This window comes from Aspergillus costaricaensis, assembly GCF_003184835.1.
Source record: "Aspergillus costaricaensis CBS 115574 unplaced genomic scaffold BO79scaffold_18, whole genome shotgun sequence".
In the NCBI taxonomy this organism is placed as follows: domain Eukaryota; kingdom Fungi; phylum Ascomycota; class Eurotiomycetes; order Eurotiales; family Aspergillaceae; genus Aspergillus; species Aspergillus costaricensis.
The window spans coordinates 130818-153206 of record NW_020291818.1 but is presented as its reverse complement, the minus strand read 5'-3'; the positions used below and the strand labels follow the sequence as shown (position 1 = coordinate 153206).

At 48.7% G+C, this 22389-nt stretch overlaps 8 protein-coding genes and 3 non-coding genes across 11 annotated transcripts, besides 4 other annotated features; 9 read left to right on the top strand and 2 right to left on the bottom strand.

The window, feature by feature from the left end:
* Positions 1-151: 151 nt before the first annotated feature.
* Positions 152-1515, top strand: BO79DRAFT_209384 (60S ribosomal protein eL27). Its single transcript, XM_025682592.1, has 4 exons — positions 152-231; positions 308-363; positions 603-939; positions 1013-1515. The coding sequence occupies exons 1-4, from the start codon at positions 225-227 to the stop codon at positions 1018-1020; spliced, it is 408 nt and encodes a 135-aa protein (XP_025538832.1). The 5' UTR covers positions 152-224; the 3' UTR covers positions 1021-1515.
* A 3109-nt stretch (positions 1516-4624) lies between these two features.
* On the top strand, positions 4625-5258 carry BO79DRAFT_149725 (putative pathogenesis associated protein Cap20; the record flags this gene model as incomplete). The annotated part of the gene is made up of 2 exons (XM_025678592.1): positions 4625-4699; positions 4767-5258. 2 exons carry the CDS (start codon positions 4625-4627, stop codon positions 5256-5258), a joined length of 567 nt encoding a protein of 188 aa, XP_025538831.1.
* A 302-nt stretch (positions 5259-5560) lies between these two features.
* Positions 5561-5650, bottom strand: BO79DRAFT_t143. Its single transcript has one exon. It is a non-coding gene; the product is annotated as a tRNA-Asp (tRNA).
* A 560-nt stretch (positions 5651-6210) lies between these two features.
* BO79DRAFT_t148 lies at positions 6211-6301 on the top strand. Its single transcript has one exon. It is a non-coding gene; the product is annotated as a tRNA-Asp (tRNA).
* A 4830-nt stretch (positions 6302-11131) lies between these two features.
* BO79DRAFT_122645 (ankyrin repeat domain-containing protein) lies at positions 11132-11383 on the top strand (the record flags this gene model as incomplete). The annotated part of the gene is made up of 1 exon (XM_025677949.1): positions 11132-11383. A coding segment is annotated over one exon (252 nt), but the record flags the coding sequence as incomplete, so codon positions are not given.
* Positions 11384-12492: 1109 nt separating this feature from the next.
* Positions 12493-12556: a sequence feature (Protein overlapping with rRNA (BO79DRAFT_218343, RAK87994.1) was converted to a misc_feature.).
* A 38-nt stretch (positions 12557-12594) lies between these two features.
* Positions 12595-12713: a sequence feature (Protein overlapping with rRNA (BO79DRAFT_218343, RAK87994.1) was converted to a misc_feature.).
* An 80-nt stretch (positions 12714-12793) lies between these two features.
* Positions 12794-12845: a sequence feature (Protein overlapping with rRNA (BO79DRAFT_218343, RAK87994.1) was converted to a misc_feature.).
* A 57-nt stretch (positions 12846-12902) lies between these two features.
* Positions 12903-13057: a sequence feature (Protein overlapping with rRNA (BO79DRAFT_218343, RAK87994.1) was converted to a misc_feature.).
* Positions 13058-14264: 1207 nt separating this feature from the next.
* Positions 14265-16147, top strand: BO79DRAFT_238084 (MCT family MFS transporter). The gene is made up of 4 exons (XM_025684774.1): positions 14265-15121; positions 15180-15285; positions 15347-15622; positions 15672-16147. The coding sequence occupies exons 1-4, from the start codon at positions 14269-14271 to the stop codon at positions 15832-15834; spliced, it is 1398 nt and encodes a 465-aa protein (XP_025538828.1). The 5' UTR covers positions 14265-14268; the 3' UTR covers positions 15835-16147.
* Positions 16148-16807: 660 nt separating this feature from the next.
* On the top strand, positions 16808-16898 carry BO79DRAFT_t149. Its single transcript has one exon. It is a non-coding gene; the product is annotated as a tRNA-Asp (tRNA).
* A 522-nt stretch (positions 16899-17420) lies between these two features.
* On the top strand, positions 17421-18740 carry BO79DRAFT_195974 (MAGE domain-containing protein; the record flags this gene model as incomplete). Its single annotated transcript, XM_025681169.1, has 3 exons — positions 17421-17572; positions 17637-18009; positions 18097-18740. The coding sequence occupies exons 1-3, from the start codon at positions 17546-17548 to the stop codon at positions 18738-18740; spliced, it is 1044 nt and encodes a 347-aa protein (XP_025538827.1). The 5' UTR covers positions 17421-17545.
* Positions 18741-18788: 48 nt separating this feature from the next.
* BO79DRAFT_174231 (ankyrin repeat-containing protein ANK1) lies at positions 18789-20038 on the bottom strand. The gene is made up of 3 exons (XM_025679728.1): positions 19704-20038; positions 19469-19646; positions 18789-19375 (listed from the first exon to the last, which is right to left on the bottom strand). Exons 1-3 carry the CDS (start codon positions 19713-19715, stop codon positions 19050-19052), a joined length of 516 nt encoding a protein of 171 aa, XP_025538826.1. The 5' UTR covers positions 19716-20038; the 3' UTR covers positions 18789-19049.
* BO79DRAFT_149749 (uncharacterized protein) lies at positions 19808-20284 on the top strand (the record flags this gene model as incomplete). The annotated part of the gene is made up of 3 exons (XM_025678595.1): positions 19808-19856; positions 19997-20115; positions 20198-20284. The coding sequence occupies 3 exons, from the start codon at positions 19808-19810 to the stop codon at positions 20282-20284; spliced, it is 255 nt and encodes an 84-aa protein (XP_025538825.1).
* BO79DRAFT_209379 (DNA-directed RNA polymerase III core subunit RPC11) lies at positions 20255-21257 on the top strand. The gene is made up of 4 exons (XM_025682591.1): positions 20255-20417; positions 20490-20699; positions 20805-20899; positions 20973-21257. Exons 1-4 carry the CDS (start codon positions 20405-20407, stop codon positions 21006-21008), a joined length of 354 nt encoding a protein of 117 aa, XP_025538824.1. The 5' UTR covers positions 20255-20404; the 3' UTR covers positions 21009-21257.
* The last annotated feature ends 1132 nt before the right edge of the window (positions 21258-22389 follow it).

Here is a 22389-nt window from a genome sequence, read left to right as displayed (position 1 = left end):
TTGTCCGACCTCCCCGACATCTCGGGCACTAGTCCGTTTGGAGAAACCTTCCCAACTCGGCTAGTAGCCTTCAGTCGGTAAGGTGACCAATGATATTTTGGCGCACAAAGCCCTGAGCCCTCTTCGCTCAGAAAAATAGAACGTCCAACGCGGAGAACCTCACTTACTCGACCGAAGCACATCGACAACCACCCCATCGACCTCCGCTCACCGGGACTTTCACAATGAAGTGTTAGTGAAATGCTGCATCACCTCGACTCTTGATTTTTCTCGTCTTCGAATCCAAACTGACAGGATGTTACGATAGTCATGAAAGTGGGCCGTGTGGCCATCATCACCCGTGGCCGTTACGCCGGTAAGAAGGTACGACAACCGATTTCTCCATTTTCTGGCGAGGACAGACATATATATATACCCCGAGGTGGAATGGATTGGAAGGAATGATTTTTGCCGACTTGGGAAGAAGAAATAAGTCTTCGATTTGCATGGGAATGAAATCATCGAGCGGAAACGCGATTTACGGACGAACTACCACGGGGAATATAACGAACGGAATGTGCAAGGATAGATATGCTGACGAGGGTTTCTTTCGCGAATGACAGGTCGTCATTGTCCAGCCTAACGACACTGGCTCCAAGGCGCACCCCTTCCCCTACGCCATCGTCGCCGGTATCGAGCGCTACCCCCTCAAGGTCACCCGCCGCATGGGTAAGAAGACCGTCGAGAAGCGCAGCCGCATCAAGCCCTTCATCAAGGTCGTCAACTACAACCACTTGATGCCCACTCGCTACACTCTCGAGCTCGAGGGTCTCAAGGGTGCCGTCTCCACCGAGACCTTCAAGGAGGTTTCCACCCGCGAGGATGCCAAGAAGAACGTCAAGAAGGCCCTTGAGGACCGCTACACCAGCGGCAAGAACCGTTGGTTCTTCACTCCTCTGCGTACGTCTTACTCTTATCACCTTTTGCAGCTACGTTGGCTGGGTTAGGTTCGCAAATGCTGACGGTTCTACAGGTTTCTAAACGGGGTAATTTGGGGCGTTTTGTCGTTTGAGCGCGCAGGGTCTTAGATGAGGCAAAGGGAAAATGAAAAAGCATCGAAGACGTCCGGTTCAAAAGCATGGGATCACGTGAAGTATACCATAGCACGAGAGAAGAATGGGAATGTATCGATGTACAGGTCCAGGACTTGACCAATTTTTCTTATCATGAGGGAGGCCACTCAGATCTGGCGTCCGTCTCGAAATGAAATGGAAAATATGAACAAATTCAACTTTTTTTTTGTGTTTCGGAATTCTCGGCTTCCCAGGGGTTTCTTCCTCTTTCCAACAACGCATGGCACAACCTAGCGCAGACAAAAGAACGCATCCGTACTACAGCAGCCGGTCAGGTCGGAAAAGATTACCAAGTCCGAAGTCACCACGATTCGCTCGATCATTCCAACCAGAAGCATACTTATCATCTTGGAACGAAAGAATGCCATCGAATCATCCGACATCACAGGCCCTTCCAAGTTCCCCCTGTTTGCTTTGTCTTGCGAGGAAAGGAAGGGAACATGTGTGTGTGTCGGGTCCGATCTAGATTTGGAAACCTACTTCCGTTCAACCTACCGAGCTTGTACTCCCATCCCCGCACGGCCGATATTCCCCGTACATGAAATCCCAGCCTATCCCACATGTTGGGGTAAAAAGCGGAGTTCCATGGAGAAGCATATATCCCCACCTGTAGGAAACGTAGGCCAGGCCTATATTAGGGGATTATGTCATATTGTGTAGATACGGTGCTCATCCTTTGGTTCCGTCTAACGTGCGTAGTGGTGGATTAGTGCAAGGAGGCCATGTTCACTAGTGAATGTAGCACGGATGATGTTGCCCCTCCGTCTAGATGACGGTAGCACCGGCTTCTGCGCCTGAACCAAACAAGCTAGGTACCAGAAAGGTAGGTGTAGCGCCAACCGGTGCTGGCAAGGTACTACATGGGGGTCCCATGTAGCCGTGGAAATGAGGAGGTGCAATTAGAGGTTGCGATCTGTGCACGTCGTTCCTTACCCGAGAGAGGGAGTAGCCGTCTAGGCGTGCGACAATCCCTCAGTTTCGGTCGTCGATAATGACCGGGTATTTTACGATCCTGGCAGCATGGCAACAACTAGGATGGTTAAAGCTACCGATGGGAATCCTTCAGGACATGTGAAAAGGCCATTGGTTGTTGATATCTACGCGGCCGGCGATTGCAGCAAGCAAGCCACCAGGAGTCGGCCGTCCAGGTTGTTGGCGCCTTTTATCTCATTCTGCTTCCGATCGCCGGGTAGAGACACAGTGGTGGTGTTGAGGGAGGGGGTGACCTTACGTCCGGACTGGGCGTCAATGATAAATCAGATTTTAAGCACAAAGATACTGCATTATGCTTCAATATGTCAAAGTTGATCGGGATCGAGGTTTATGAATTGACCTCCGGGAAGGCTAGCGTCGACCGACATGCAGCAGCAAGACAATCAGACAGCATTGGAAAGTCCAGCACGGTACGACCATTGTCGCATGAACACAAGTACGACGCACATGGTCAGCACTAGAAGAGACTGGCCTGGAGGCGAGCCCGTGGAAGATACTACAATGGGGACATATTCTGTCGAAGCTTGCTCAGATCTGGACAGCACTTGCAGGACTGCCACCACACGGTTGGCGTTGGTAGCGCCCAAGAGGACGAGTGGATCAAGCTAAACCCCTCTCTATCCCAGAATAATCTACGGAGCAGTCTGGATAGTAAGATGTCTTCCACGGAGAAAGGTGATGGTTCAAAGGGTCAAAGGGTCAAAGGGTCAAAGACGCCTCCAACCCCGGACCTGAGACGAGGTCCAGGCGCAAAGACGATGATGCCTGCACTTCCCGCAGGAGATCAACGAGAGCGATTACCCATCTGGTACAAAAGGAAAAGCAGGGGGAAAGCAGTAGTCCGTTTTCCGGATGTACTGATCCTCAACGTTTACCCTCCAGCTGGTTGCTTCTTGAGACTAGTACTCCGGATCGTTGGGGTGGAATTTTGGGGATCCGGTTTCCTTGTGACAGTCACCGTGAATAGGCGCCCTGATAAGCATGCGGCGCGAACCACGGCGGAGTCCTGTTCTTATCGGAGCCACGAGGAATTCCAGTCAAGGGCCACTGTAAGGTTATCAATTCGTGCATGTTTCCAAACGAACACTTAAAGGATGGCATATAATCACGGCCGGTAAGATCAAGATGGATAGGGAAATGACATTAGGCATGAGGAGTGTGTTCGGGAATGAACTACAATGACAGTTAGTGTAGTGTATGTAGCAGGAAGACCAGCCGACGGGCGATAGAAAACGACTAGGGCCGCCCGACCCGCAATCACATGCTATCAGCCCATCCCGCGATTCCAAGCCAGAAAACCTTCCAAGTCAATCAACTGTTCGCAACTTCCGGATTCCATCATCATCCACACTGCACTGCTGCAACTACTTTCAGCCTATTGCCCCGAATCAAGGCCCTAATTTGCTGTTCCGATGCCTGTCGTTCATTTGTTTGACTTGGCTCTTGCCACTCCGACAACGCAACCGTTACCGCCGTTATCGAGACCAAAATCATGAATCGTTCGATTCTCATTCCGTTCCAGTCATGACTTACTCTATACATGACTAAGAAAGAGGGAACCATGTAGGCACAAGTGCGGGTGGCTTGCTCGACACGGCCTTCCGAGGGGTCTGAACTCACTCTGTCCAGTTCTGAATCCTTATTTCATATCCTCGCTGCTCCGCGATAGCGACTAGTACTATGTTCAGTGCGAATTCGGATGCGAGCTGTCGGAGGAGCGCGAGCGCACGGAAGGAGATGCACGATCCTGGTCAATCCAATCTTGGGTCGCGTTTTCTCCAGGCTCATCCCAGGTTCCAGGCCCTGCAGGTGAAATGATAATGACGATGAAGCCGCCGGATTGAGCACGCAACAACTAACTCCGTCCTACGACGGTCTAAAACCTCCTGGAACCAACGGCTGGCTTGCCCCTCCATTCAAGCTCCAAAAAGCGACTTGTTCACCAACGGGCCCGCTATCACATGCTGCCAACTCGCTCTCGCTCTCTTTTTCTATTTCTTACCCAGAAAAATAAATAAAATATTTATTTTTTTCTATTATCTCATGATAAATCACACTAACATAAAGAAAGACAATAATTAAAAAACTAAAATAAAATTAGCACAGAAAAAAATTTCACAAACAAATCAAATCACTCAAGCCTCATAAATCCTAGCTATCGGATCGACTGATGGCGTGTTCGCTCTTCTCTCCTCTGAACCTACCTTAAATTTAACTACGGTTCACCTCTTTCCGGTCCATCCCAACTGCTCCCGTATTCCGTCTTTCCTTCTGCAAATGTAAGTGATGTCCTTTCCCCTCTCACCCCTCCATTTCCTTTATTATCCTCAACATCCCCATCCTCCTCACTTTCCGCTTCTTGTCACCGCTTCTTCACGTCTGACCCTCCATAGCTTGTGTTGTCCACCAGGACCTATATAGCTTTGAGCATTCTATTGTCGGGTAAGGGTTTATCTTATCGCTCCGCTACTCTATACTTCCTTTCCTATACTAATGCGATTTTCATGTGATAGAAACTTATGCCTCACGCAGAAAACGGCATAATGGGCGAGAACTCTGTCAACGGGGAGGCTATCCACTCCCAATTCCTCGATGTAAGTTATCCTTATGCACGATTGTCGATCGATTCTAACATGCGCTAATCTCTATTTCCTATGGTAGCACCTGACATCCTATCCTGTTGTCTCCGACTCTATCACCGTCATCAAGACCAACAAGTACGCCGCGAAGTCTCTGGAATATGCCGACCAAGGCTACTCTCGCTTAGCCAAGCCGTTCCTCCCTTACTTCTCCAAGCCGTACGGCTTCGTTGCTCCGTATGTCGCGCGCGTAGATACTCTCGGAGACAAAGGCCTGAGCAAGGTTGATGAAACGTTTCCATTCATCAGAGATGATACAACTACGCTCAAGGGATCGATCAAAGATGGTGTCTCATTCCCAGTGCGATTCGCTTATGACCTAAAGGGTCATGTTTTTGACACTTACAGTTCTGAGTACAAGAAGTGTGGTGGGGACGGAATGGTTGCGAGCGGCAAGGCCGTCATCACCACCGGCTTGGTGCTCTCGCAGGAGTCGCTAGCCTATATCAGCTCCTTGCTTCAGGCCAAGAAAGCCCAAGTTAAGGATGCAGTCAACGAGAAGACTGACAACTAAACTCTCGCAATTGTTAAACTTTATTTCTGTTTCAGCTGGTCTGTTGTCTTGCGATGAGGTAATTCTTTTGCGTGTTTGTTGTTTAGATCGTTTTGCTCTGGGAGGCCTGTCTCCTTTATTCGGGTTGTCTTGGACATAGGCGGTTGCGTTCAATTCTCCACGTGCTCATGCGGCTTGCATTGGATACATACACAGGCTTGGTAATGGTAGCTAGGGATTAATTGACTTTCATGAAATGTCCGTGCCAGAGGTCTGTGGTAGATCAGTAACAAAACAGCAAAAAAGTAGTATGACAAAAAGATCTCCCCGACTGGGAGTCGAACCCAGGTCTCCCGCGCTTGTTCCTGGGAAGGATTGACAAGCGGAAATCATGACCGTTAGACCATCGAGGATCTTCGTTGTGGAAAGCCTCTAACTTATGCTATACTAGCAGGGGCTACTGATTTATCAAATAGCAAAGAATTGCGACAGCTCAAGTATTCAGACATATACATAAGGCAATTACAACCATCCATTGCTTGTACATCTAACGAGAAAAATAAAGAGGACTGTGACCTACCCACACGCAGAAATACACTAAAAAATATAACAATCCCACAACAACTCCCCACTTCCAAATCAATCAAACTTATCTACATCATACCTCCGACGACGCTCCGTCAGGATAGATACCCAGTCCAATTACATTGATCTCCCCCATAACCCTCCCTCTACCAACCAACCCTTATACTATATACCCTATCAACAGCAACCAACCACATCCAACTACAACCGGAATCCCAAAAGTAACTACATCCCAGAACCAAACTACACTTCTACTCGTACTTGGGTACTGGATAGATGGTAGCAACCGCCCCACTTAAAAAGCCCTAACCGGTCCGAAAGCAGCCACAATTCCCACCACCAGCTTTAGCCTTATGTAGTCAAATTATTACCTGAATGATATATCAAATCCTCGATGGTCTAACGGTCATGATTTCCGCTTGTCAATCCCTTTCTGGGAACAAGCGCGGGAGACCTGGGTTCGACTCCCAGTCGGGGAGGATTCCTTTTTTGCTTTTTGTTTTTTGGCTTATTGGGGATGGGGTTGATGGTTGGAGGTGGGTAGTGTTGGCTATGTGGGATTCCAATGGCTGGATTCAGGTCAAGTCGTTGAAGCACTGAGCACGATGTATTATTGGTTATGGTTGTTGCTGATATCTTCTGGGTGATAAGGATAATATTTACCTTGATTAGAATGTTAGGTTGTACTAGACAACTTCGCGATCAATAAAAAGTAGAGAAAATCCGTATATGGAATAACGGATAGCATCTAGGAAGTATTCAATTCTGTGCTGATTCGGTGATGGTGATTGCTATTTGGCATGGACCATTTGGTGCCCTTAAACGACGGTGCTGGTGCACCCAGCTACGGAAAAGTAGTGAATGTCTTGTGTGATTAGCCCGATGTTGTATCTGAGACCTCGTCCAAGGCGTGATGGAATAGTTCGGCTATAGGTAGCATAGTCTGCAGGTCTGTGTGCAGAGCGCTAACATTTTCCGGTTTTTCTGCGAAGAGCCGGGATTTCCTGGCTGGGGATCAGAATGGTTTTTGAGAACTGTTGGTAGAGATTGTCCTGGTCACCTACGATATGTGGCGCGGTGTTTTGGCCTTGATCACTTTGATAAACGAGTAATGGGAATTCGCATATCAAGTGTTTCACCGACAGTTGTCCTTCCGTTGTCACGCAGAAGTGATCAGGTAAGGGTATTCTGTTTTACACCCACGACCCCAAGCATTTCTTCGGAGTCAACGACATACGTCTTGGGTACCTCCTAAGCAGTTTTCAATATCTCTTCCTCTGTACTGCAAAGTTAGAATGCTTCCTCTTCCTCGCCTTCCACCTCAGGGTGGTTTGTCTTCTAACGAGCCCAATTGGGCGTATATGAAGGCCCTTCTTTGAATTATAAAGCCGGCCTCGTGGAGCCGTGCCCGGATATCAGCCAGCGGCCGGAAAGAACCCAACAAATACGGCGAGTCCGGCTTGTCCCTCCTAAGTAAAGGGTTGTTCTGGGCAAATTCAGGAGATCAGGTCATCTTTGTTGGCTTACTATTCGTGATACTGCATTAGAACTCTGCGTAACCACGAGGGTTTCCGAGGTCCGCACTGCTTTTCCTGCTCTAACCATATGTTGGTGTAGTATTTAGCTACCAAATGATCTACCTCGACTTGAGACACCACCACCACCAGACTTGGGTTAGTTCACGACATACGATGGACACGAATGCTAAGGGTAAATTTTTCTCTCGACCTTGGGTACGGAAATCGAAGGGGAAGTGCTCTCTATCATTATAACCAGAACCAGAGTGAGTTACTCGTCAGGATGATGCACCTCACAGATCTTTATCTCATCGCTGGACTTATACTGACAATACCAGTATTGTTGCTTCTCATGACCTAGATGGACTGGAGTTCGCTTGCGAGGAATGTACCGGATAGCTGGTGTCCTGGTTTGAGGACATTCTCATATCCGATTACCCAGATGCCCACATTCTTAGCTTTTGTCCATCACCAGATGCTATTGCCATAAGCCTATTCACGGTTACGGTTTCCGGGCCCAGGGTAGGGAGTTGTTGAGCTTGATTCAGCGGGAAGAGAGGACAAGCATGTTAGCTCTTTACCTGAACTCCAGTGCATCCATGCGATATTAACAGTCCCAGCGTACAGGATCAGAAATCATTTCTCTTGCTTCCGGAGTGGGCAGCCTCATTGTTGAACAGGTTTGTGATTAATCTCGGTCCTAAAGCAAGCAAGTATCCTGGCTAATGCTTTTTTCTCGGAAGGCGTTAGTGATTGCTCACCACGATCAAAGGTTTAAATCGATTAGACACCAAACATCGTTCATTGTAAGGCACATTGAGGACCACAGCTGACAGGTAAATCTGGTTCATTTTGGGGCTAGCCGATGTCTGACAGGGGTTGTTTCTTGAGGTCGAAGCGCTGAAAAAAAACTGAAAAATCATGGGAAGATCTCAGCCTAGGCACAGCTGTGCGACTGAACCAGCAATATGGATGGGGGATCACGACGACATTGTCCCACGTCACTACAGCGCTGGAAAAAATTTATAGTTCTTTTTCATCGGTTGCTGGGCGATACAAGACAGCTACATCTGAGAAAGTAGTGGCTTTTCGGGCAGAAAGGGCAACCGAGGAAGTATTGAATGAGTGGCAAATTCTATCAAGCCGAATCAGGCGTTTGACAATTCCATTTTCAGTTGGTATGTGATAGTCACTTACTTCATGACAGTCCTAGAAGCCTCGGTCGTGCTGATTTCGAGTATATCAGATTCTCAACAACTGTCGGACGCCCGTGTTGCCCGCAACCTGATACTCTCCAGGTTTGCTCCTTTACATGATCGCAGCCTGGTACCCTCTACCTATAGCTCCCAGATATCAAAGGTCCTAGAGACCAACGAGACTTATCTGTCTTGGAGAGATAATGGTAATTCTGAACTACTATGCGTCTACGGGGGTGAGATAACCGCAAGTGCGCCGTTAAGAGGTCTATCAGCGGGAGAGGCCGTGGTTACAGCTTACTTATTGTTTGGGGAGGTTCCATACTTCAAAAGAACAATGTCGACCGTCTTGGAAGTGCTGATATATAGGATCCTGGCTACTGTTATACCTGCCTTTGATGTCATTCAGCCCAATCTAGACTCCTTCGGTCAGATGCTGAGTCACACTCACGAAGAGCTATGGATACTTGTTGAATCCTTATTGTTGTGTCACGACATCAAATCCGTCTTTTATGTGATTGAAGGAATTGATATGTGCGAAGACGAGATAACAGATCATTTAGAAGCACTTGTGGCGTTGGCCCACGCCCGAAGTTTGTCCTGCAAAGTGCTTGCCACCAGCCAAACTCTCAACAATGCAACATCTGGGAAAGCGACTGTGATAAACCTAAATCCACTGATGTTGCAGCGTCAAAATGTGGAGTATATTATCAGCCTCACGATGCGAACCTTTGGGCCACTCACCTGGGGCTTCGCGGAGCTTGAGCAGCTAATTGTTAATGCACTTCCGGAATCAGCGACACCTTCGGAAATCAAGATGCGACTGCAAGTTTTATTACATGTTGTGAAACCACTAACTACATACTCAATTGAGAACAGCTTTATACTTCAGCAAAAACCACTGCCAGAACTATATTCACAGATACTGGGTCCGCTGAGTGCTCTAATGCCGTGGGTGCGCAGAGCTTTGTCTTGGATGACGCTTAGCTTCCGGCCGCTTAACGTACAGGAACTAGCCGTTGCTGTCGTGTGCCGGGACAGCCTACCAAATCAGGAGATGCTTCGCCATCTACCTCTTGATCTCGAGGGTGATCTAACCCGTGCCTTGGGACCGCTGATTGATGTTCGCAACGGCCAGCCTATGTTTGCAAACGAATCCGTCAAAGAATATACCCAAAATGAGCTCACAGCAAAGCTGAACTCTGGTGGCGACTATAGCTGCGATGTTTTAACCCACGCCGACTTGGCTCGTAGCTGTCTCACATATTTGAAACACTCTGGGGTAGCTCAAGCGGGCCCACGAGAAGGATGCCGGACTTCCTGGGAGCAGAGTGCATTGGATTTCAGCGAGTACGCAGCACGATACTGGACCTACCATTACCGCGCAGCAGACAACAGAAACGTACTTATCCGTGACATACTGGACTTTTTATCTCAGGAAAAATGTAGGAATCGTTAGGCAGAGTAGTAGCGGACCGCGCACTGTTTCAACAGCACAGACTGCTTTGAGTCCACCCCACTTACTCTTGCTGCGGAACATGGCCTATGCGAAGTTGTCCATGATTTGATATCTTCCAGCGAAGACAAGTCTGTTTCTTCAAAGAAAATGACTGAGGCATTAGAGATAGCATTGCAATTCGGCCACCTGGACGTGGCCCGTCAGTTGCTACTCGAAACGAACCCATCAAACGAGTCACTTGTTCTTGCTAGTAGAACAGAGGATACAGAGCTAGTCTCTGATATACTTCAAAAGCTCGGTGCTCCGGCATGTACCTGCCTTGAGTCACTCCAAGCAACGGTCATTCGTGGAAATCTTCAGGCAATTGATATATTGCTGCAGCTGCTTCCAGACGTATCATCAGCTCTCGAAGTTAACCCCTCCCTGTACCTCGACGCCATCAGGTCAGGAAAAACCGAGGCTTTGAAACGCTTACTCGATGTAGGACGTGCACAGTTACCGGTGGAAGTTGGGTCAAATTTGCTTGGCTTGGCTGCCCGACGAGGCGATATCGACATCATTCGTTTGATCCAGGCCGAAGGCTCCAGTACAGACTGGAAAGATGAGAATGGCTGGACGATATTACATCATGATGCTGCTGACACTGGGCGTGATAACGTCGTCACAGAACTTATATCATCACACGACCCCGAGGCCAAGGATAATGGTGAAATGTCGCCGTTGCATATCGCTTGCAAAAACGGCAGCACATCCACATTCATTGCACTTGTGAGGACGAATAAACTTAGCTTCAATGCGCCTACCGCTTACGGAGACCAGCCAATTCATCTGGCCGCGGCGGGAGGCCACCTCCAAATTGTGGTACGTCTTGTGCAACTGGGAGCCAATCCAAAGGTTCCGAACCGCAAAGGGTTCACGCCTTTGCACTTGGCTGTTCAAGCGGGTCATCTCGCGGTTATTCGGGAACTTATTCGTCGGATAGGAGACCCGTCGTCGGCCAGTGTGATGGAGGAAGGTGCTGACAGTCGGGATTACACTAGAAGCCTTGGTAACGATGAGGAAGAGAAAGAGGAGGCAGGGAGCAGTAGCGATGGAGACTCCAAGGAGGAAGAAATTCAAAACTATGGGCTCGAACCAACCCCATTACACTCAGCAGCCTCCAGAGGCTATGATGATGTAGTAAGGGAACTTCTGGAGACGCACGTTGACATCAATTTCGGGAACCACAATGGGAGTACTCCACTACACCTGTCAGTTCATCACGGGCACACGGCTGTTGTAAAGACGCTGCTTGATGGAGGGGCAAACGCAAGTCTCTGCGACCTGCATGGACGTTTACCGATTCATATAGCCTCTGAAGGAGGGAATATTTTCATATTCCGGGCCCTTCATTTGGAACATATGTGAGAGCGGCCGATGACCGAGACAGAACCCCATTGCATATTGCTGCCAGACATGGATATGAGGAATTGGTCGAGCTTCTGCTCCGTCAAGGAGCTGAGCCCAATCCTAGTGATGTTGAAGGCCACACCCCGTTATTTTGTGCAATACAGAGCGGAAACCCGCGAGTATTCAAGGCTTTGCTGAATGCCGGTGCTAGAATTACTGACGCAAGCCAAAGCCAGTCTACTTTGATTCGAGAGGCGGTGCGTGCTGGACAAGGTAGTGATGTTATTAAGTTATTGATGGAAGCTGGTTGTGACCTGCTGGGATAACGTCTATTGAGTAACTAGATGAGATGTGTGCAGCATTGCAGTAGGAAGTATGTATTGTCTCACTAGCTCTTAATTTATTCGCGTCTTGGGTTGTCGGTCGGTGGTAGACAGGATATGATGATTTGTCGTGTGGGAGTATCTAAAATAAGACCTTGATTAGAGATGTATCTCAGCCTTAGTACTTTATTATCTAGATTGGGACATGGTGATGGAAGGGAAGGGAGATAGACTCTGTAGGGTTAATAGGTTAGTACTCTCAATCTGCATGACATAGGATAACCGCAAAGAGTACCATGGGATATATGATCCAGTAAAGGCACCGTCTATGGCTTATCTAGCAAAGAGTCAACGCTTATATGAATGCTTCGGTCAATACTAAGAATACTAATACTTTTGTATGTGTCTGATCGAAGCTGTCCATATGCAGAAAATATCATGAGATCGAAGTAGTTCGCTTGCAATCCAAGCTAATTGCTGATGAGTAGGGGTTGGAGGATGACAGAATAAGTAGGCACTTTATAGCACTAGTCAGTCTGATCGCATATTCTTTATTCCATATCTGATATACTTCAATGACTCAACGGTAGAACCACCATCGACAATAAATGTTAGTAAGTACATGATCAGAACCCAGAGAATAACACTACATATTCCAAGTAAAATAGAGGGCCATATCAAGCTCATGCGAGCTCTCTTTAGCCACCCCATATTCTATGCATGTCACTTTTTATACGTCTTGCAAGCCAAGAAGGCCGGTTGAATATCGGCACAAGCCAGAAATCTTCACAGCGGTACCACCACAACTTTCAGTGCATTGTCTGATAGCTTTGTGTTCTTAACTTTTGCACTATATTATCCTTGTACCTAGAGGGGTCTAGTACATACGACCATAGGGTGTGGAAAACAGGGCTTCCCGTCCGCTCAGCCGTACTTAAGCCACACGCCGGGAGGTTAGTAGTTGGGTGGGTGACCACCAGCGAATCCCTTCTGTTGTATGTATTCCTCTTTTTTTTTATGTTTTTTTATGTTTGTCTACCGTGTTGTCTAGCATTCTTCCCCCTAACCCTCACTGGGCATATCGTACCATTCTCGGTCTGATGGTTGGCGTGTTTGCATATGAAGAGTATCCCGCGTGCCTACACCCGTATGTTCAATGCTATCTCGAAGCAAATCCGTGATGGATCATCACTTACAAAATGCCGAAAGCAGCGCCAGGAGCAAAGTGATTCATTTCGAAAGGTCTCAAGAAGCGCTTGTAGCATTGATTCTGATTAGCTAGTCTCATGCCTGACAGGATCCTCATCGGGCGGGTCAAGGTCGTCAAGAGAAGCTTTTCGGGCGTCTGCATGTTTGAGTTTTGAATACGCCGTGGCTTGCCTGTGTCACTGCAGTATTTCCCATTTGACTTTATATCCGCCATAAGATCATTGTTGACTTGGCAGAACGATCTAGGCTAACAGCCTTGTCTTTTGGCGCTCAACACACTTCTGTCCGGAGCGAAGCGAGGTTGTTTTGAAAGGTCATTTTCCGTTCATCTCGGATACAGTCAGTTTCGACACCCACGATGTTCTTGTCCAATACCCCGAGATTAAGTGGAATTGGTGATTATGTGAGGTCAAAATGATCAACTGACTGGTATGTCCAGCACGTGCCCCGGGGCAAGATACGGGGGTTGGGAGGTCGGGGATCCTCGTTCCCGGCTTCAATGTCTCTCTCGTCGACACTCTCCATCCACACCACCGTGCAAACAAACCTCTGAAGAAGACACAGCCAGCAACTCAACAGGTCGGTGGCTCAATTCCATCAAAGGGAATCTGTCAGGCCAAATTTCGATAGATCATGGATCAAAAGCCGAGTTACCCATCGACGGGCTCCTTCGTATCTGTCAACATCGATGCGATTTGCGCGACCAGCTTTTGCGGGTTTACAATTCACATCTTTGCTTTTATCGGAATATAATGCGTGGAGTCCATCATTAGCTATGACTTGTTGCTCTCTGGGAGAGATCAGCAAGGGAAAGATACGCTATTAATCAAGCAAGTAAGATTGTTTTACTGACAATTCGAGATACGAAGCAAGGTGCTTCCTCCTTTACACGGTCCACTGCAGACATCCTCCTATCCAGCGTCTTCCTCTATTATTTGTATGTTGATAGCCTAGATTATGTTAATAAGATAAGTCGAACACCTATGCAGCTGTGCCATTGAGGTCCTGTCATCCGTGCAACACCCGAGCATGATGGCCTAATATACTGTCATCCGACCAACACCACGTATCGATGTGAGATAGAACACTCAAGTTTTTTCACCGACAGCAGGTTTTAGCTGCAGCTCACTGACTCATAGTGTGATGCCGCGTTCGGAAACCGAGCCGAAGTTGGACGAGGAGCTCGCTGAGAGGCCCGATAGGATCATCCCGCCGATGATCCTTCAGCCCAGGCCCGTAACCCAATCTGGCCCCCGCCATATGCCTGACCGACTATATCTCCAGCACCCCGCTCTCTTTTGGCCTCTGCTACGCACGGATAATGCTTATTGCTAGCAGAACATAGTATTAACTATGGCACTCGAGCAAAAGTCGGCCGCCTCCATCGCCGAGCAGCCCTGGCGCTCAACAGACTTGCAAGGCCCATCTGACCTCAGCGCTGCGCATTCCACTGTCAGCTACGGCAGACCCCGATCATTCGAGATCGTTGAACCACCAGCCCAGATCCCCACCAGCACCTTTCACGTCCGTGACACTACTCCCCATGATATATTTCCAGATGGTGGAACTCGGTCATGGGTTGTTGTTCTGGGGTCCTTCTTTCTACTCATGAGCAGTTACGGCATGATGAACTCTACTGGTGTCCTGCAGAGTTATTTTGCCAGCCACCAGCTCTCGGACTACACTAGTAGTGTCATCGGTTGGATCCCGGGTCTATTTGTCTTCTGTGGCCTAGGCTTGGGCGCCCAGGTTGGTCCGATGTTCGACAGGTACGGACCTACGGGCATTCTCATCGCTGGGACAGCCTGCTACGTCGCGGGCCTGCTATTGATGGCCGAATGCCAACTCTACTGGCAATTTATCCTGACCTTTGGTGTTCTCACTGGCATGGGCGCCGCTTTGCTGAGCACGGCTGCCATTTCTGCCGTTCCCCATTGGTTCGATCGCCGAGTTGGCTTGGCCATGGGCACGGCGATGGCCGGAGCGGGAGTTGGGGGTGTGGTATTCCCCTGGGTTCTCCGGGCAGGGTTCAAGGACCTTGGATATAAGTGGACCATGCGGCTACTTGCATTGATTGTGGGGACCTTGTGTGCAATGGGAATCGCTTTTGTTCGTTCTCGTCTACCGAGGAGCCAGAGTAAACCGAGCATCAACGTACGTGCGTTCCAGGATGCCAGGTTTACTTGGTTGACCATGGGAACTTTCGGTAAGTCCAAGATTTTCGGTCTCTGGTAGAATAATATTAGTCTGCTAATGATCTGTAGTCATGGAGCTGGAAGTCTTTGGCTGCCTGGGTCTTTACCCGACATATGTTGTAATGCAGGGATTTGGCACAACCACCAGCATCATCCTTCTGTCTATTTTGAACGTGTAGGAGCCGACATGATACCATAACTATGAAAATCCGATCAAATCTGATGCAATTCTCTAGGTGCTCTACCATTGGTCGCCTCGTCGCCGGTGGTGTCGCAGACAAGTATGGGCGAATCAACACGCAGATAGGACTGCTCGGCCTGGGTGCCGTGGCGGTCTTTGTCATCTGGCTACCCTTCGGAAGCAAGTTGGCGGGACTCTATATCTTCAGCTGTGTATATGGGTTTGTTTCCGGTTCCTTTATTAGTCTGGCGCCAGCTTGCATCGGTCAAATTTCCAAAGCCAGCGAAGTGGGAGGGAGATTCGGGGTTTGCTATCTGACCGTCAGCTTTGCGTATGCCGCCCGAACTATTGTAGAGGAATGTGCTAATACATCTGAGCAGTACCCTAATCAGTATCCCCATTGGTGGTGAGATGATCGAGACGGTCGGAAAGCAGGCCATGGTGGCCTTTCTCGGTGCCGTTCTGGTCATCGCGATGGGCATGTTCTCCATGGCGCGGTGGTCGTGCCTTAATTACCGATGGCGGTGGCAAGCTAAAATCTAATTATTGTTTGGTGGGAATCCGGTGCGATCAAGTGAGTAAGATGCATTGGGCGATAAAAGTTCGATATTTCGTTTCAACTTTCGGTGTCCTTTTCTATCTAATATCACCATTTTGCTAGCTTTCGGGGTGTTCAAGGCAGTCCTGGCGCCATAACAGTCAGTGGCACATAACTAGTGTTTTCATGTCTTTCTGGTTTCTGTGAAGCTGGTTTCATTGGGCGCATTCACCCCGTGCATGTCATCGTGTTGGGGGAAATTTGGGGGAATCCTTGGCTGTTGATGTCGCCGGAAACATCGAGTTAGGGCTGCGCGGGAATATAGTGGCCGTGATTGGTGCATCGATCCAATTAAATTCATATCCCGCCGGGGCCAACCCGAGCAATACAAGCATAGGTTATTTCTTATTACTGGCATATGGTAGTAAATCTACTACAGTCTACGTAGACTTCTGTAACTGACCTACAGGTATAGGCTTCCTATTACGGCGTTTGCGTTGAAGATGGATGTGGGCGCACGTACGTTGGTGGTCGTGTATATGGCGAGATCTCGATAATTGTTTTGCTCGTTCAGGTCTATGCCTACCCAGTGATTATAACGTTGGTGATAAGTGGCAGTATCTATTCTATCTGTGGTAGTATTTAATGTGCATATGGTGATCTGCATATTGTCATGGTGTCAATGTCGCTGTAGACCGTTAACGATAGTGGTGCCGTGAATATATAACGGCGGGAACGTGTTGAGCTGGTATTACTACTAGTATTAGCAAGCACCGACAACCACTCAGCGCACAGCTTGACAATCAAACTGACACATAAACTTAGCATTATTAGAGTATCCTCATTATCATTTACACCGCCACCCCAAACAACACCCTAAAACCAATAGAGTCAACGAAACTTCCCTCAAACGCAACATGAACCCCCAAGTGCTATCTCCAAACATAATGTCAAAAATACCAAAATCAACAAATCAAATCCTCGATGGTCTAACGGTCATGATTTCCGCTTGTCAATCCCACTTCGGGAACAAGCGCGGGAGACCTGGGTTCGACTCCCAGTCGGGGAGATTTCTTTTTTCTTCCATCTTTCCTTTTTTTTTTGTTATTGCTATTGATTACCCCAGCTCCCCCCTGACCACCTATTGGACCCAAAACATTTCTTTCATAATCGTATTTGGCATACCTGCCACTAGCTCGTCCATGGTACTGCTGCAAAGTGTAGAAATAACTAGTCGAACTAACGCTTCATAGAACAAAGAGAACCGTATACTGAAACCATCCAAACTAGGCCCTACCACTATGTGGCTAAAGTTATTTTTACCCACCAAACAAGACAGTCTACCCCGTAAAACCACCAATCCAGTAATTAAACAACAATTTCAATGAAAGCTCAAAGCACACATCAATTGCTGCGCAACCAACCTGTAGTATCAAACCCTTATCGCACCCGCCAAGCACCCATCACCCAAATAGGATAAATCACGCCCGCCGCGCCCCACCCGAATCTAGTCGCGCCGCAGCGCGTTCCACCGAACAAAGGAAACCGTCGGCAACAATCAATACGCCTGTCCTTACAGACAAACAAACAACACAAGAAAAGACAGGACGAGACCAGATGCTCATTGCGATGTAGACTGCCAATATAGCATCCACATACAACTACAACACCCACTCCCCCACCCAGATAGAGAGAAAGAAAAGAAGACCAGAAGAAATGGCACCTGCCCGTAAACGCCGCGCGGTATGTCACTCACACACCTATACACCTCACCAAGCTCAAGCCTAACATGTAACTGCATGCAAAGGTCCCCGACTCACCCAGCGAAGAAGACGACGTTCCCACGCCCGCGACGCAACGACGCCGGGTAGCGGCGGCGCATAGCGAAGACGATGGCGACGACGACGACGACAATGCCGGTTCCGATGATGCGTACGATACGCGAGCGCCCAGTAGCACGGACGTGATGGTGAAGAAGATGGTGCGGTTAGCGCTAGCGAGCGAGTTCTCGCGCCTGCCGATCCGACGTTCGGATATTAGTATTAAGGTGCTGGGGGAGCAGGGGACGAGACAGTTCAAGACGGTGTTTGAGGAGGCGCAGAGAGTGTTGCAGGAGAAGTTTGGGATGGAGATGATGGAGTTGCCGGTTAAGGAGAAGGTTACGGTGCAGCAGAGGAGGGGTGAGTTTTTCTATCTAATTCTTGTGATGGGGGTTGTGTGAAGGAGTGTATTGGCTAACTGGTGGATGTGGATGTGGATGTGAACAGCTGCGCAAAAGGTTGAAAAGCCTTCATCCACGAACAAATCCTGGATAGTGACGACTACGTTGCCGACAAAGTACCGGAAGCCCGAGATTTTGTTGCCTAGTAGGGCGCCGATGGAGAGTACATATACGGGGCTGTATAGTTTTATTATCGCGGTGATTGTGCTTAATGGGGGCACGATTCATGAGCAGAAGCTCGAGAGGTATCTGAAACGGACTAATACGGATGCGTGGACGCCTATTGATCGGACGGATCGGTTCTTGCAGCGGTTGTGTAAAGAGGGGTATTTGGTGCGCAATCGCGACGTGGATGGTGGGGAGGAGGTCATTGAATATATCCTTGGGCCTAGGGGGAAGATTGAGGTGGGGACGAAGGGGGTTGCGAGGTTGGTCCGGGAGGTCTATGGACAGTCTGAGGGTAGTGAGAGGGATGATGAGTTTGAGATCCGGTTGGCGCGGAGTCTTGGGCTTAAGCAGCCGGAACCGCGTGCCCAGGAAGAGCAGGCTGAGGAGGGTGGTGGTGGTGATGATGAAGAGGAGGGCGGGAGGCAAAGGCAGAGGCGGGAGCAGCCTAGCCGCCGGGTCAATAGGCGGCTGCCTGAATCTGAGGCCGAGGAGGAGAGTGAGGAAGAGGAGAGTGATGGTTGACCACCATGTCTTTCTTTTTTGTTTATGTGATGACTTGTTGTTTGTTGTATTGTTTGCTAGCTAAATTCTGTCTGAATGATACCCGTTGATTATGGTTCGTGACTTGCATAGATTGCTCACCTGGTATGGAAGAAGATCATAGTTGGTACCAGCCCAAAACACCACTGATGATTTAACAAGAATTCATATTAGACCCGCGGACTGGCCGCATGCATCCGAACAGCCATCTATGCTTCGAATACAGGAACAAAGTAATCATCAGTGGTATATCTATGATCAAAAAAAGTCGCTATACACAGTTGTTGCCGTCTATTCGCTGTCACTGGCGCTGTCGTGAACCGATCCATTGTCCGCATCCTCCCTTAGCCCCTCCGCCATGATGTACTCTGCTTGCTGTAGCGTGGTCTTGATCCCCGGGTTATTGTAGACGAGCTCAGCTGGTTTCTGACCGTGCTTGTTCCTGACACGCGGATCACAACCGGCTTCGCACATCATCTTGATCATTTCCTCGCCTACTTCGGCGTCTTTCTCGTTCGCATAACGCACGGCGGTATGCAGCGGGGTATCTTTGTCCAGACGGGTGAGGGGGTCGCATTCGAAGTACTGAATATCGAAGAGGGCGTCCATGACGTCGTCTGCAACACAATGTCATTAGATTAGCATGTGTATAAGGCAGTGCTGATGCCAAGAGGATAGGGCTGTGGTCTCAATGAGGGGTGTTCACTTACAGCTACCGTATGCAGCACATATGTGAAGAGCGTGGTTCCCCATCGAATCCGTCACACCGTTGAAGAATTCGGCCACTTCTTCATTCGACTTTCCTTCCATACGCTCCAGGACACTCTCTATCAAATGAGGCTGATCTCGACGGCAGGCCTCTACGACTAGTTCACGGGGGGAAGCGCCCTATGCAACCAATGCTTGTTAGCAATGGAACCGGAGTGGGGGTACTGCAGCACTCACTTCGTCAGCCATGGTTGGTTGTTCTTGGGAAATGACAAGTGTAGAGTATGACAAGTAGCTGTATCTTGAATAGTCAAAGGTGGTTGCGCGGAGGGGTCAAACAAATGCCGCAAGTATGGGGCCGGGTTAGCCGCGAAGGTGGTAAAGGAGGCGGTGTCGGAAACGAGGACTGGGGATCAGCAATGCCTCAAAGCAACTGAAACAATCGACGTAGTGTTTCAGGGTAGTGAGTCAGTAACCCTGAACGGTGAGGGAAAACACAGAAAGCTTTTATCGATGTAGATTCCTTGCAGCTGCGTTTGAAAGTACTATCAGTAGGATACTGTCTCCTATTGTTGTTCCCCGCGGCCGAGCATACAGTGCAGTGGAATGGATGCATGACTCCCGCCGCGGACAGCCATTCGGAAGGGAGGTTACTCCGGCCGGCCAGGCAGCCCCGCGTCCAATCGGCGGCGGTGAATCTCTCCGCCAACGAAATCGCCGGTCGATAAGAGCCTCAGCAGCTAGCCGGCGATTATCGTCCAGATCGCTGCGACCCTTACTACTTGCGCCGGACAGTGGCAGCTGCACCAGTCCCGTAACCGCCTTTATGAAGGCTATGCTATGCGAGAATTGTGCTACAAACTGACTGACTGATTGATCCCTTGATTGATTGACGGACTTTCACCCAGGAAGAAGCAAGCAAGCAAGCAACATTCACGATGCCGTTGACCTGTTAGTTTTCTCCTCTTGCAGCCCCTACATCTACAGTACTTGCTAACCAACCCTCGCTTTTTTACTTTCCAGTCTGCCCTAACTGCAGCAATGCGCTCACGATCTCTCGTGCGGAACCAACCACAAGACATCCCCTAGGCGTCAATCGATTCGAATGCCGCACCTGCCCATACCAATATGCCCTGGACCAGAGCTGGTTTGAGAAGACACCCATGAAGCAGAAGGAAGTGGAAGATGTCTTTGGAGGCAAGGAAGAATTCGCAAATGCAGATAGCGTGGCCAGTAAGTCACAAGCCTGGAGGGGCACTTTTCCCTACGGTTGTTGGAATAAACTTGGGGGCTTGGGGCTAATGTTGTGCTTTCTCTTCCCTTTTTCCCTACCCGCAGCTCAATGCCCCGCAGAAGACTGTAATGGCGACCGCGCATACTTTTTCCAGCTGCAGATTCGGAGTGCAGACGAACCGATGACCACATTCCTAAAGGTGGGTGCGCACCAGCGGCTTATGCGGTTCTCATGCATCTGGCCTGACATGCCTTGCTGATTGCGGTTGACAGTGTACCACGTGTGGTGCCCGATGGAGAGAGAACTGAGGCTACTCCAGCATTAGAGTTTGGACTATGGAGATATCCCTGGAGAACAATATGTGTTGTTCGAATAATAGAGGGGCGGGGGATAACGTAGAGGAAGAACGGGAATTTTAGGAAAGGGAAAAAAAAAAGGGAAGGCTGGTGCTACGGTGTATGATTAGGATGATGATCTGGGCCCCTGCGATTGTGGTTGTTCCCATTTGCGATGATTTACATCGAGATTACTAGAGATACCCCTCAATGGATGATGACACCAATCCATAGCAACTACTATACAAGAGTGGTTAAACTACACGCCTACTCCCTATTGGAGTGAGCTAAGAAAAGTATGTCAGATTAAGCGCAAAAGAAGAAATTTTCTTCCCGCCTCGTTGATCCAATTTTTTTTTTTTTTTTTTTTTTTTTTTTTTTTGTATTTAATTTTTTTTGGGACCATTTTTTCCGTTCCTATTCCCCCCTCCTACAGAATTTGCCGCCGCCAACAAAATCTACGTACTAACTATTCATGGTAACCTGGCAACGGCGGGCAAATAATGGCCCGATTGGGATTGGCCAGATCCAGGTAAGCTACCAAGTTAGTAGGAGTATAAGTGGTACTTTGTAGAAAGGATCCTTTGTGTGTGTTGTTTCTGGTACGGTACCAAATCTTGAGTCATTTTTTTCTCACTTCTTTTTTCTCATCCTCAAAACAGCCACTGTCGGGGTCCCAAAGAGGAAGGGGGTTGGTTAAGAATGGGAAAAGAAAAAAGACGAAATAAAAAGAAAAGAGAAAGGCTAGATACCTAACCGCACTGTCAGGTCAAGACACTAAGTGAGGGGCAGTGATGATGGCAAAAAAATTGATGTGGGCAAGTGAAAAGAAAAAGATTTTCTCTCACATGTTTTGCCGCACCAGCCATCCCACTATCAAAAAGCGATGATGTTTGAGATTGTCGGGTGTCCACATCATTTTTTTAGTGTGAATCGCTAGTAAGAATTTGAGATATTATTGAGCATCAACCCATGATAGCGAGTACAAGTCCCGAGTAAATACCAACATTGCTATACTCCCACTGCTGATGCTGCTATCTAGTTTGCTACGTTGGTCGTTGACCTCACAAGGATTTCCACCAAAAAAGTGGACCGGGCGGGCGCCACTCGGCCGTGCCACAGCAGCCTGAGAGCGGACAAATAACAACAGCCGCTTGCCGCGGGGTTCGGTTGCAAACATGACCAAACAGGCCAGGCCATCATCAACCCACCGCTGCGTTGATGCCCAGGATTTCAGTCCAATAATCCACTATTTACCAACGGATAGAGCTAGATGAGTTAGGTCCAGATAGATAGACAAGAGGACCGGAGGGAGGGGACCGAGAGAGAGAAAAATTTTCGATGAAAGAGTGGT